This window comes from Podarcis filfolensis (assembly GCF_964270895.1).
Source record: "Podarcis filfolensis genome assembly, chromosome: 17".
Lineage (NCBI taxonomy): Eukaryota > Metazoa > Chordata > Lepidosauria > Squamata > Lacertidae > Podarcis > Podarcis filfolensis.
This window is the reverse complement of record NC_139621.1, coordinates 35,382,376-35,394,545: the sequence shown is the minus strand read 5'-3', so window position 1 is coordinate 35,394,545 and position 12,170 is coordinate 35,382,376. Positions and strand designations below refer to the sequence as shown.

At 47.1% G+C, this 12,170-nt stretch overlaps 1 protein-coding gene across 3 annotated transcripts in view; it reads right to left on the bottom strand.

Moving 5' to 3' along the window:
- Positions 1 to 12,170, bottom strand: part of PAX5 (paired box 5) — a 265,758-nt gene that overhangs the window by 216,720 nt on the left and 36,868 nt on the right. For 2 of the 3 annotated variants that reach the window (XM_083593703.1, XM_083593705.1), the window contains exon 1: positions 11,134 to 11,194. The exons of the other annotated variant lie outside the window; for it this stretch is intronic. In XM_083593703.1, the coding sequence (XP_083449829.1) occupies positions 11,134 to 11,179 (46 nt within the window). In that variant the 5' untranslated portion in view covers positions 11,180 to 11,194. Of the gene's footprint in view, positions 1 to 11,133; positions 11,195 to 12,170 lie in introns of those variants that run through there. 3 annotated transcript variants of the gene reach the window in all.

Sequence of the window (12,170 nt, the reverse complement as noted above, 5' to 3'; positions counted from 1 at the left end):
GACACTTTCTTCCGGTCATTGATGAACGCCTCTCCCCATACAAACTTGCTGTACCCATATGCTCTCACCAGAGTCAATGCTAACCATTTCATATTACCCTCCACTCCATGTCAGCGCCTTGCCGGAATTTTCAGCAAGCTGTATGTGCATCAGTTCTCAAATCTGTCTCTTTTTCCTGAAGAAAACATGGGGCTGACTTTTGTCCAGACTGAGAGTGACTTTTTAGAGTATGTTTATGTCTGATTATTTCTAAAGCTAAGCCTCACCGTGGACTGTTTAATTTTGCTCCCACGTTAGGAGAAACAGCCTGTGTCCTGCATAAGGAAGGCCAACAACAGCCTTAGGCATTTCGAATCCTCACTTTGCTGTTATAATAGAATGTTCTTGGACATTAATTGAAAATAACAGTTTATTCAGCAAGGAAAGGGAATGACTACATTCAAGGTTCTGTTTTGAATCAGTTGAGTTCAGCGACATTAGGCCACCACCCACAAAACAGCTGATCAAAAACACATTGGATTTAAGTCCATTGTTAAGTTAATTTAGGCTACAATCCTATGCACATTCATTTGATAATTTTGCTCTGGAATAGGCACACAAAGGGTTGCATCGTTCAGGGGGTGCCAATTTGAATAAAATATTGGGGGACTCAGGTAAGCCCTGCCCTGCACAATCAATCACAAAATGTGGCGCGCACACCATTTGAATGTAACTGCCTATCAACTTGGGAGGGCCCCAGCTCCCTCAAATATTTTATTATGGGGGCCAAAGGGACCTCAGCCCCTAGAAGTTGGCTCCTATGGAACTGTTAGTGGTTTTTAATCACTTCTAAAGGGATTTTGCAGCCTGTTTTCACACATTACAGAGTCACATATCTGTTTTCTACTGAGTGTACAATTAGCAGGAAGTCACAGCCAATACCTGTGTGGTATCAGTGTTTTCAAACACCTGTATGAGTTCTTTTCAGTACAGTGGTACCTTGAGTTAAGTACTTAATTTGTTCCGGAGGTCCGTTCATAACCTGAAACTGTTCTTAACCTGAAGCACCACTTTAGCTAATGGGGCTGCTGCTGGTGCGCTGCCACCGCGCGATTTCTATTCTCATCCTGAAGCAAAGTTCTTAACCCAAGGTACTATTTCTGGGTTAGTGGAGTCTGTAACCTGAAGCGTATGTAACCCGAGGTACCACTGTATATGCTTTACTTAGGTAAAAAAGCCACTTAGGTGTATGTATGTGAAGTAAGAAAGTACTTCTTCATGCAGTGCATAGTTAAAACTATGGAATTCACTTTCACAAGATGTGATGCCACCAACTTGGGTGGGTTTAAAAGATGGTTAGATAAATTCAAGGAGGAAAAGGTTATCAGTCAATAGCTACTAGCCCTGATGGGTATGTTCTACCTCCACTGTCAGAGGGAATATACCTCATTCACACAGGAACAGAAACACTCACACACCTCTCAATACCAGTTGCTGGGAATAACGGGTTGGGAAAGTGCTTTGTGCTGAGGTCCTGCTTACCACAGACATCTGGCTAGCCACTGTGAGAACAAGGCATTAGACCGGAGAGGCCACTGGCCTCAGTGGGCTCTTAAATATAAAGAGGTGCATTCCAAAACATCAAAATCCTTGTTAAAATGTCACCTATCAAATCCTATCAACACCCCTGGACTCCAGCCTCCCACTTCAGCAACCAGCTTTATCTGACCTCAATGGCTAGCAATTCACTCCCACCCAAGAGCTCTTGCTCAGTTGGCTTGCGAATAGAGCCTTCCAGATCTGCCTCTCCACATTCCCAGGGTTGTAAACCTGGAGTCCTCTAGGCCTTTCCTCCCAAAATATCCACTTGGGGAACAAGTCCCTCGTGCCAGTTCTAACAATGTCTCGGATCTAAAAAGAAGCCCATCCAATCCTCCTTGTGATGGTGGGCAACTCACTGCTGCAGCCTTATGGAACTAGCAGCAGGGGGAGTTCCAGTCTGGCAAACCTTCGTTTACCCTGGTTGCACATTCCTCACAACAAAGTTTTTGGATGTGTCCTCTCTCCACCTAGGTGGCTTCCTACCTGCAAGGTCCTGGGATTTGGTGCTTACCTGGTATTGCTTAGACTTGGTCATAGAAGAGTGTGTGAGTGTGTTTGCGAGAGAGGGAGGAAGGGAGAGATGTGTCCTCCGTTTTTGCCTCACTCGCTGATTTGAATGGGAACAGTGACACTTCAATCCTAAATACATTTACTTAGAAACAAAATCCCATTGATTCCCACTGAACTTCCTAGACCTGCAGTGCTATGCACAATTTTCTGGAAGTAAGCTTCATCTGAACACAATGAGATTTATTTCTGAGTGAACACTTGTAGGATTGCACTGTATGTGTATCATGTTTAAAGGTAAAGGTACCCCTGACCGTTAGGTCCAGTCGCGGATGACTCTGGGGTTGTGCGCTCATCTCGCTCTATTGGCCGAGGGAGCCTGCGTTTGTCTGCAGACAGTTTTTCCGGGTCATGTGGCCAGCATGACTAAGCTGGATACAAATAATTCCAAACTCCATTTCTTTTCCTTCTCCACTCCTATGCTGTGTTCATGCATGTTAACTAGTCAGGTTCGAACCTCTTTAATGGAAATGACTCTCATTCAAGGTTCTTTGTAGGGGCAAAAGAAGTAATATATTCCAAGGATCCTCATAACATTATAAGACACCAGGTTCCAGGCCTGGTTTCAGATTCAGCCAGAGGGTACCCTTGTGCTCCATGTCTTAAAAGGACCTCAGTGATGGAGATCAGAAATGCAAATGTCAATCAGAAATCGGTTGTAGATGTAAGTGGGGGGGAATGGGGGGTCAAATACACTCTCTCCTTTAATTTTCAAAGCAGGTGCTGGGAAATTTACAAGGGCAAAGCCCTGATAGACTTAGCTCTAAGATGCAGCTCCATGGGCATAGCCAGGGGGGGCAGCTGTCCCCCTAAATCAATAAAAAAAAATAGATAGCACACTGAGGTTCTGCCCCCCCCCCTAACAAAAGGCCTGCCCCCCTCCAAAAAAATCCTGGCTACGCTCATGTGCAGCCCAATTCCACACAAGCTTATTCGGGAGAAAGTCAAGATAGCCTACATCTTTGGAGGAAAAACACGCACACAGTTCTGAATGCAAACACCCAAGCGCAATATATACACGCATGGCACATTCATCACTACAGTATGAAGGGGTGACACCCGTATGTCAATGAGCCACCCCAGATCAAAAAAAGACCGAGAGGGCTCTTTCACAGCATGTCGAAATACAATGTCTTTCCATTCCTAGAGCAGTTTCGTTCGTGGGGTTGTTACATCCACGCCTTGGGCACTGGAAGTCCTCGAGAAAAGAACGTCCACGTCGTGTGAACAGCACACTTGTGTGCTCGTGCTTAAGCCTCGAATACTTTCCTAGACCCCCTTGTGAGCAAACATGTTTAGGATTATGATAGTGGTGGGGCTGTAAAAGTGGCGTGGCACGGCTTCATTCCCCCCGCCCTGCCCTGCCCTGCCCCCGCTCAGCTCCCCAATGCGCTTGTCACAGCTAGATGGGATTTGGTGAGGATGCCGAAGTTCTTCTAAAGCGCCTGTCGACTTCACTTTTGCTCGCATAGCGTGTACATACTCGACTAAATAGAAAGCAGAGATGTTAGGGGCGTGATCGCGGAGTGGGGGGGAGGGCCTCCCTTCCCCTCTACCCTTTCTCTGTTTGCAAAATAATGCTCAGTGTGAGCTGCCATAACAAAATACAGGGCCAGTTTTTACACACACACACAAACTGCGTTCTCAGAGGACTCTAATTCCGCGCGTCTTTGTATCTACGAGGATCAGGCAACCGCTGATTTAAAGGCAGTGTCCTATTTATTGAACCCAGCTCCTCAATCGTGCTAAAATTAGTGGAATTCACAGCTTCAGCCCAAGTGCTTAGGCTTAACTGCGTGAGAGAGCGCTCGCTGTGTCCTCTGACGATGTGTGTGTGAGAGATGTTGTAGTATATAAACCCTCTGTCTCTTCAGTCATTCTAGCACTGCTGCTAGAGAGGCGAAACACTTCAACAACAACTGAACAGCATCAATGATAATGATCACGTTCTGCAACCAACATGGCTGGACACATTAACTTGGAACCAAGCCCTATTGAAAGCAATGGAGTCTTCATTCTAATGACCGATTTTCATTCATTCATTAAGCAACTTTAAATCCCAGTGATTTCAGACGGAGAGATGTGCACTACGACCCACCACATCTCTTAGGTCCCATTGATTTAATCCTTTTGCTGCTTCCAACCCAAGTTAAGGGTGTGCCCAGACTGCTGCCTTCCAAGCGCGTGTTGAATGCTCCGATTACCGGTAAATAGCTTTTAAAAAGTGCCCCAGGATATGTGGTTTGGTCGGCACTGATTTAGCAGGCAGAATTTACACTGGTCTTTACACTGCTTATTTTTCCCCTCCTCATCCAGAGCATAGCACTTCTCTCCTTCTGCACAGTTCTTTCTCAACCTCACGAATCCTGCTCGGTTTTACACGTACAGATAAAGCTGGAGAGAGATTCACGCAACCCTCCGATTTAAGGGGGGAACGTCAGAGGAGATGCATGGAGAGGGTTTCGTTGCTTATCCCCATTGAAAGTATTAGTATTAGTATTATTACTGTCATCATCATCACCACCACCATCACTACTACTACTATTAGTGTACAGACATTTTGTCTAGACGCAGGAGAATATAAAACACCACAGCTAAATTTGCAAACCTTTGTAGACTACCCTGGAAGAAAGCTCCATTGAACAGTGTGGGCTTTACACACACAAAAAAAACATACACTGAGTTACTAAACCAACCGTCGTGCAATCAAGTGAGATAAAAGAGCAAGCAGCCATAGCAGCAGAGTTAACGACGAAAATACGTTTAAAACAGAATTTTACCTTGACCATGAGCCTCAAGACCAGTGGCAAACACCCTAGAGGAGGGATTAATGAGGACTGGAGCCACCACTTAAAAAGTCATGCTTTTTGCCAGCGACCGCCTAGCTTTAAGATCGTCCTGGTGTTCAAAGAGGGAATTCAGAAAATGAGATCTCCCAAGGAATCCTGACTCCAGAATTCGAAAGTCACAGGTGACTGAGATCTATTAGGAAATATAGGTCTCAAACCGTTCTCTTTTCATGCCAGACCTCCCCTTAATTTGTGGATTGGGATCCCACTCGTGAGTCACAGCCTTTCGTAACGAAAAGAAGCAACTTTGGCAGATTTTTCAAAGAATCCTTTTTGAAGAAGTCCCACCACACATGCTCCCTTCTTTTCTCTCCCTTGCAAAACGCGCCCATAAACAATGTAAACGTTTCGAAACTAGGGCAGCGAGCCTCATGGAGAGAAACGAGGCCAGCGCGGGAGCACTATTCCCATTCATTTCAATGGGAGAACCTCCCTGATGGACTATGGCCTTCGGTGTTAATGGCGCCTAATTTGTTGCCAGTCTTGACCTTCTTACTTTCTTTTTCTTATATTAACTGAAGCAGGTTGAACAACGGGCCGAGGGGTGGGGGAATCTGGCTGCAGGCGCGTTGTGTTTGTACAGAAAGCAAGACTAATTGGATTATATGCAGATCATCTCTCTGAAGTTAAGGCAGGGTGCACGTGCCTCCTCAAGATTTCCTGAGCAAAATAAGGAAGGAAGGTAGGACGGAAGAAGACAGGAGATACTCTGTATCAACCCTCATTTTCAGACAATCAACAACCTGGGAAGAAACGTTGTCATATTTCGCCTTTTCTTTCGCATTTTTGCATTGCAGGGCGCGCTTTTCACTTTTTGGCGCATCTGCTGTTGTATTTCCTTGTAGCCAGTTGAGCAGCGGAGCCCGCGGGGTTTGTTTTGGAATGGAAAAGGGAACCTGCAAGCCCCCCCACTCCGTGTGTGTGTGTGTGTGTGTGTGTGTGTGTTTGAGAGACGAGAGGAAGAGAGAGATTTTAAATTCCATGCTAAACTAAACTGAAGCCAGTGTATTAGTAGGCTATTACTTTTACCTTTAATAACATTGTGGTTGCGTAGGTCAAGAGAGTGTGAAACAGCGGGGGGATAGATATTTTCAGCCATGCCTGTGTTGCCACCAGCTTTACGCTTGGAGAACTTCGGCCCTCAGAACTCAGCACTAACGCGCAAAAATATTTGGAGAAGAAGCTTAGCTGGGGAGGAGCTTTCCTGTAGTCTGTCGCGGCCTATTTGTATTTAGCACCAGGATGCTGTGCGCGCCTTTAAGTTCTATTTTAAAATCCTCCGCTTGCGAGTAAATATGTTTAGAACCCGGGTGGCAATCTTCTTCCACACGTTCCCCGCGTGACTCGCAATCCAGTTACACCGGAACTCAAGAGATGTAGGCCTGTAGGTTATCCGCGCTTGCTGTCATCACTTTAATCCAAGCTCCTTTACTGCAAGTGGTTTGTGCATTGTCAGATTGTCGCTCACCGTTTCCTGACTGCTGGGAGGGGGACACATCAGTGTCATTACTGCAGTCCACACAGACACCCGCCTTTCCAATAACCACCATTGATTATTCTTCAGGAACACTTTCCTCTAAGGCCAACTCCCTGGTTCTACGCAGTTAGTGACAGCCTTCCCCCGCCACCCCGAGCAAAAGCAAAGTGTACAGCCCTCGGTGCAAGGAATATTTTGCTTCTGTTAAAGTGCCAGGCACGCAGAGAGCTATAGCAGCAGCAGCAGCAGCAATGACCATTCTGTATCTTGCAAGCTACCAGCTATCATCTTCATCACCATTATCACCATCTTCACCTTATGTACCGTGTACGTCACAGCAGCAAATCCTTTTACTTTTATAAAAAAATAACAAGGCTGACAGTTTGCCCTTTGAGGTAGAAACGCCTGTCGTTATCAACACTGTCCCTGGTTCATGTAATGTAATAACAAACACACTAAATGAGGATCTCCCTCCATCACCCTCATTTCCAGATTGATTTAAGACGGGTCCTTGCCGACATTTCCCCTTCCACTTAAATCTGGACTGCCCACATTTCCTTTGCGGGCGAAATTTCCCCTGATTTCTGCCCATAGGCCCCAGATACCGCTTAACACACCCTCTCCTGTTCTCCCATAGCTAAATGGTGGGGCTGGTTCCTGCCATCGCCCTCAAGGACAGCCAGATCCCACCCCCCTTCTCTCTCTTTTACCAGAAAAGGAACTATACCCTACAAAGCGAGGCGAGTAACGATGTTACCCACCCAGGATGGCCCAAGCCGAGAGTGGAAGCGTGGGTCCCACGTGTGTTGCACCCAGGAGTGTGTTTGACAGTGAGATCAGAGCTGAAAGTAAACAATTCTATAGATTATTTCACGGGTCACAGAGGGGAAAAGCGCCTCCCTTAACAGACTGTCTGGTTTCAGTGGCACGAGAGGCACCGGGATTGTCCATCAACACGGCGTTGTTCTCAATGAAGGAGAGAGAGAGAGAGAGAGAAAGTTTCGGTGCAGAGAACAAGTGAACTCCCCATAGCCCCCACGCCGTCGATCCGGGGCGGCTCTCAATCGAGCTTCGCCTGGCCTACGTTTTCACGCTCATGGACTTGCATCACTTCCCCGTCCCCAACCAAACTCACAGTCCTGCTGGAGGTTTTCTAGGGCGGGGACTGTGTCTGAAATAGGCCTTCTCAACGAAGAATCAGACCTACTTATTTTATTTGGAGCATGGGTAGATGTGACGGGCTCTGTTAAAGCTGCGTGCGCGTAAAGGGGCCTGCATCCAAGGTGCTTCCTTGCAGCATAAGTCCCTTTAGGTTCTGTCCTCGCCACACTTACTAAGGAGTAAACCCATGTGCACTCAGTAGCTTTTATTTCCGAATAAACAAGCTTAGGATCCCATTTGCATGTTTAGAATCACAGCCACGGTACAGCAACTCTGGCCTGGAGCCACGCTTCCATGAAATCAAGGAATATGTCTTCCTTCCAAGTACTAGGTCTGGAATTGACACAGAAGAGGAACATTTGAGCCTAAGCATGATCTTTAAAACCAAGGATGTTTACATTTAGCTCAATTTTACTGGGAGAGGGGAGGAAACACCTATTGTAATCTGGCACGAACTCGGCGGACTTTTCTTCGGAGTAGATAACCAGGTCTTGGGCTGAGCAAATATGGAAAATTGACATGACGCCTTTCCCTCTCTTTCCAAGGGAAAAGTGGCCGAGGCTAGACACAATCCACGGCAAAGAGCAGGCTTTGCACATGGGCCGCTTCCCTAAGTTTCAGTGGGGCTTTGCGCAGAACTTCCCAGTGGATTGAGCCTGCCGTCTGAGATGTAATGGAGCCACGTTCTTGAGAGGATAGTTGCAAGCTAGTCCCGATGGCTTAAACGGAGCTCGAAGCGTTGACTCAGAAGTAAATAATCTGAAGACTGTAGGGGGGAGGGGGACTATTGCATGTATCCTTCTGAAGCTTCTAGTAGACTTCATTCAGTATGGAAAAGTAGCCTTCCTTCTTAGCAAAGAGTAGGCTATACAAAATGAGTCCTTCTTTTGCTTTCTCCACCCATTGTCCCCATCCGGTTTGCAAACCCTGCGGGGCAGGTCTTTCTACTTATGTTACTCGATTAAGCGTCATGAACATAATAAACTCTATAAAAGTATTCTCCGCCTCTTGCAGAATGTCCTACTACCATACGTCTCCATGTTTTCTCCCCCCTCCCCGCTTTTTTTTGCCCCAATCATTATCACCTCGGGGGTCACCTTTCCATGACCTTTGCTCTTTTTCAGCCAACCCTCCCCGCCCTCTTTACGCCGCGTGTTATGTCTGGCGTTTTACCCCCCCTATACAAACAAACAAGCTGATCTTCCCAGAGCAGAGAAGAATTTCCTAGGCGCACTCTATTTGGAGGCGGGAGTGGGGGACACGACTTGGCTTAAAATCCACCTGTCCTGGGCTGATCTTTGGAACCGAAGAGGGCCCGAAGTGTCCAAAATGTGCGCATTGGCCGCTTTTACGCGCGCTTCCTCAGCGCCATCGCAACCTTAGGGGAGTTTGTTTTTGCCGACTTTTTGCCGTGAGACGACTTTTAAGGGAATGAGACGTAGCTTGCGCCCCCCAAATCAGAGAGTGCCTGAGTGACGAGCAGCGTTTTCAAACAGGGAAAGAGAGCGGTGGACCAACTGCCCGCCTTGTACGACGGCGGGTAGGCAAAATTCTTGGCAAGCGGCCCCAGAAGCCAAGCCAGCAGCCAGCGCGCAGCAGGCGCGGGTGGCGACATTACGTAGAGGGGGAGGAGAAGGACCGAGAATATCTCTTCCCCACCAGCTCCAAGGAGAGAGACGGGGTGGGGTTTTCGCGCCCCCCCCCTTTGCCTTTAATCTCCCCAGTGGGGTTGGGATATCTCTATCGCAGGTTGTCCTACACACACATACACAGAGGCCTTGAGGCTCAGAAGACCCGTTGGCCTGCAGTAGCCACCAGCCCTCCTCGCAACCCGCAGAGAATCAACCCGCGCGCAACTCCATCCCTGTGCAAAAATAATTGCTAAGTAATCGATCGCGGCGAACTGCGCGGAGACGCTGCTGCGCCGACAGCCCCCTCCTCTCTCGCCGCCCCACCGACCCAACCAATGCGGAAGGAGATCGGATGGCCGGGAGACGGGCTAGCGAATTGTGCCGGGGGTGAGGAGGAGGACAGGGGGAGGGCTGTCTCTGGTGCTCAGCATGCAAGTCGCCTTTGGAATTGCTGACCGAAGGAACGGAGAAGCAGGTGGCGGAGGGAGTGGCACGGAATATATATATTTAAAAAATCCAGTTCTTCACCTCCCTTCCTTGTGGGCCTTCCCTGACCCCCTAACACCCCACCCTGGCCCGGCCCGGAGCTAAGAGCAATGAAATGCTTTATCGATGAAACGATTATTCAGACGATTTAACTAATAAAAGGGCTCATCGATCGCCTTGAAATCGCATTATTTATAGACAGCTTGTCAGGGCACTCTCCAGACGCGCGCTCGCCCCCAGAGTTAAGCTTTGGGGCTTTCCCGCTGGAAGGAGAGAAAGGAGACCCTGAGGAGCTGGGAAGATCCCAGGGAAGGCCGCATGACAGGCTCGTTCTAATGTTCGAAAAAGGCTTGTCGAAAAATGTCCTGTTTCGACTGCTGACCCAATATCTCTCTGGCTCTGAAATCTCTCCTTACAAACACCGCCACCCCTCTCTGCTCCAGAAGCCAAAGAGCTGTGCATTTGGTATGCAGAGGCCGTAGAGCTCGAAAGTGGCCGCAGTCATACAGCCCACTGGGTAGCCGGGGAGCAGGGAAAGCAAAAAGGCAGGCAGGCGGGCAGGTCGTTTTGCTGTCTCTCTCGCTCGCTCTCTCCTGCCCGACAGCCTGCAGGCACCCTGGATCTGGTAGTAGCATCCGTGCCACCGCTTCAGATAATCCGGGTCGACTCTGAAGTCTCCAGTAGCCGGATCCGCGCCACCCCAATTAAACCAACATAGCGGAGGTTTCCACTGACTTTTTAAATGGAAAGGGTCTAGCGTTTCCGGTCATGCAGGTTGCAACTTGGGCGTTTCAAGCTGTATTCACAGCAGCCTTGCGGGGGGGGGGGGAGAAAAAGAAATCTTGGTCCCAAACGAGAAAGAAATCCTAGCGATCTGGCAGCTGAGATTGCTTCCAAGTTTTAAAATATATTTAGGATCCGGTTACTGCCTTTGTCTCCAGGACATTTATGCACATAAACCTCTTTGAAGAAAATTCTACGACGCACATCGAGAGAGAAAGAGAGACAGACAGAATATATACATCCACGCACCTAAAAGGCACACACATAGCAGTCGCACTGTATACTTCTTATTGGCACCCGAAATAACATTTTCTTCAAACTCAGAGCTCCGATTTTTGGCAGGACGTGCTTTGCGAGAAATAAATGCAGTCCGTCAACAATTTACTCGAGAGTAACCCCAGTGGAACTTCCCTGCGACTACTCCTGAGTAATATTATTTAAACGGGCAGCCTTTCTATATAAATCTATAAACATCAGGGGTTTTCTATCTGTATATGTGTCTATAGCTTTTGAAACACATGTTAAACCCTAATATGTTTTTTATTTTTAAAAAATGTTTTCATTTGCATCATTTCAAACGAATAATCTCAGTCCTTACCTGATCTGCCAGTCCTGGGAGTCGTGTAGTTTTTCTCTAATTCCATTCTGATTTTTCAGGACTTGGTGAAATGGACAGAGAGGGGTAAAAAAAAAAGTTTCCACTTTTTTTCCTTTTTTTTTTTAGGGGCTGCTTGCAGGTTGGAATAATTCAACTCTTCCGCTCCCCGTCGAGCCTTTGCAGCTGATCAGTGAGCTGAAACTAAACGTTTTAGGTGGGAAGAAAGCCTCCGAAGGAACCGTGAAATGATTAAGGAACTAAAGAGCTTCTCGCCATGTGAGATCATGTCCTGTTCTCTAAAAACATCACAAGATGTCCCCAGACGCAGCCAAAACTCAAGAAGCTCTGACATCTGTTGTAGCAGGAATCAAAGTTTGTTTGCAGCCTTAAACTGTTACTGGAGCTGTTTACAGAACAACGTTGTGGAAGGAAGGCGGAGGCAGAAAAGGCGCCATTGATTTAACTGAAACTTACAGGATTTGGAGAAAGTAAAGTAGCCGGTCAACTTTTCATTAAAAACCCATTCACTACCATTAAATGGGACAATAAATAGAGACTGATGGATACGCAGAGAGAGAGAGAGAGCTCTTGGCAGCGTATTCGCCTGGAGTTATTAAAATTGCACGTTGCTCTCCAAAATAAAACCGAACCAAATTTAAAAAGAGAATGAGAGAAAAGGAGGGGGGGGACCCTTGCTATTGAAGCCAACGCCTGGGGGGGGGTTGGAGATCAAGAAGAAGAAAGAACACGTAAAAAAAAAACACCCCAAAGTAATTATATATTTCTTATTTTGAAGTCGAAATATCAGTTTCCCTGGATGAAGGGTTATTTGCTTTCGTGTTTATAAAACGCAACAAAGCCAATGCATGTTTTAGGTGCTGCCATGTTCCAATGGTCCTTATAGGCGGGTGCAATGAAACAGTGTCCTCTTTTTAATTCTTTTTATTATTTGTTTCATATGTTAACACAGCCAACTCATCTTTGGTCGTCCCGTCCTCACTAGTCACAGTAGTGCCTCCTAACATAGCTGTACAGAA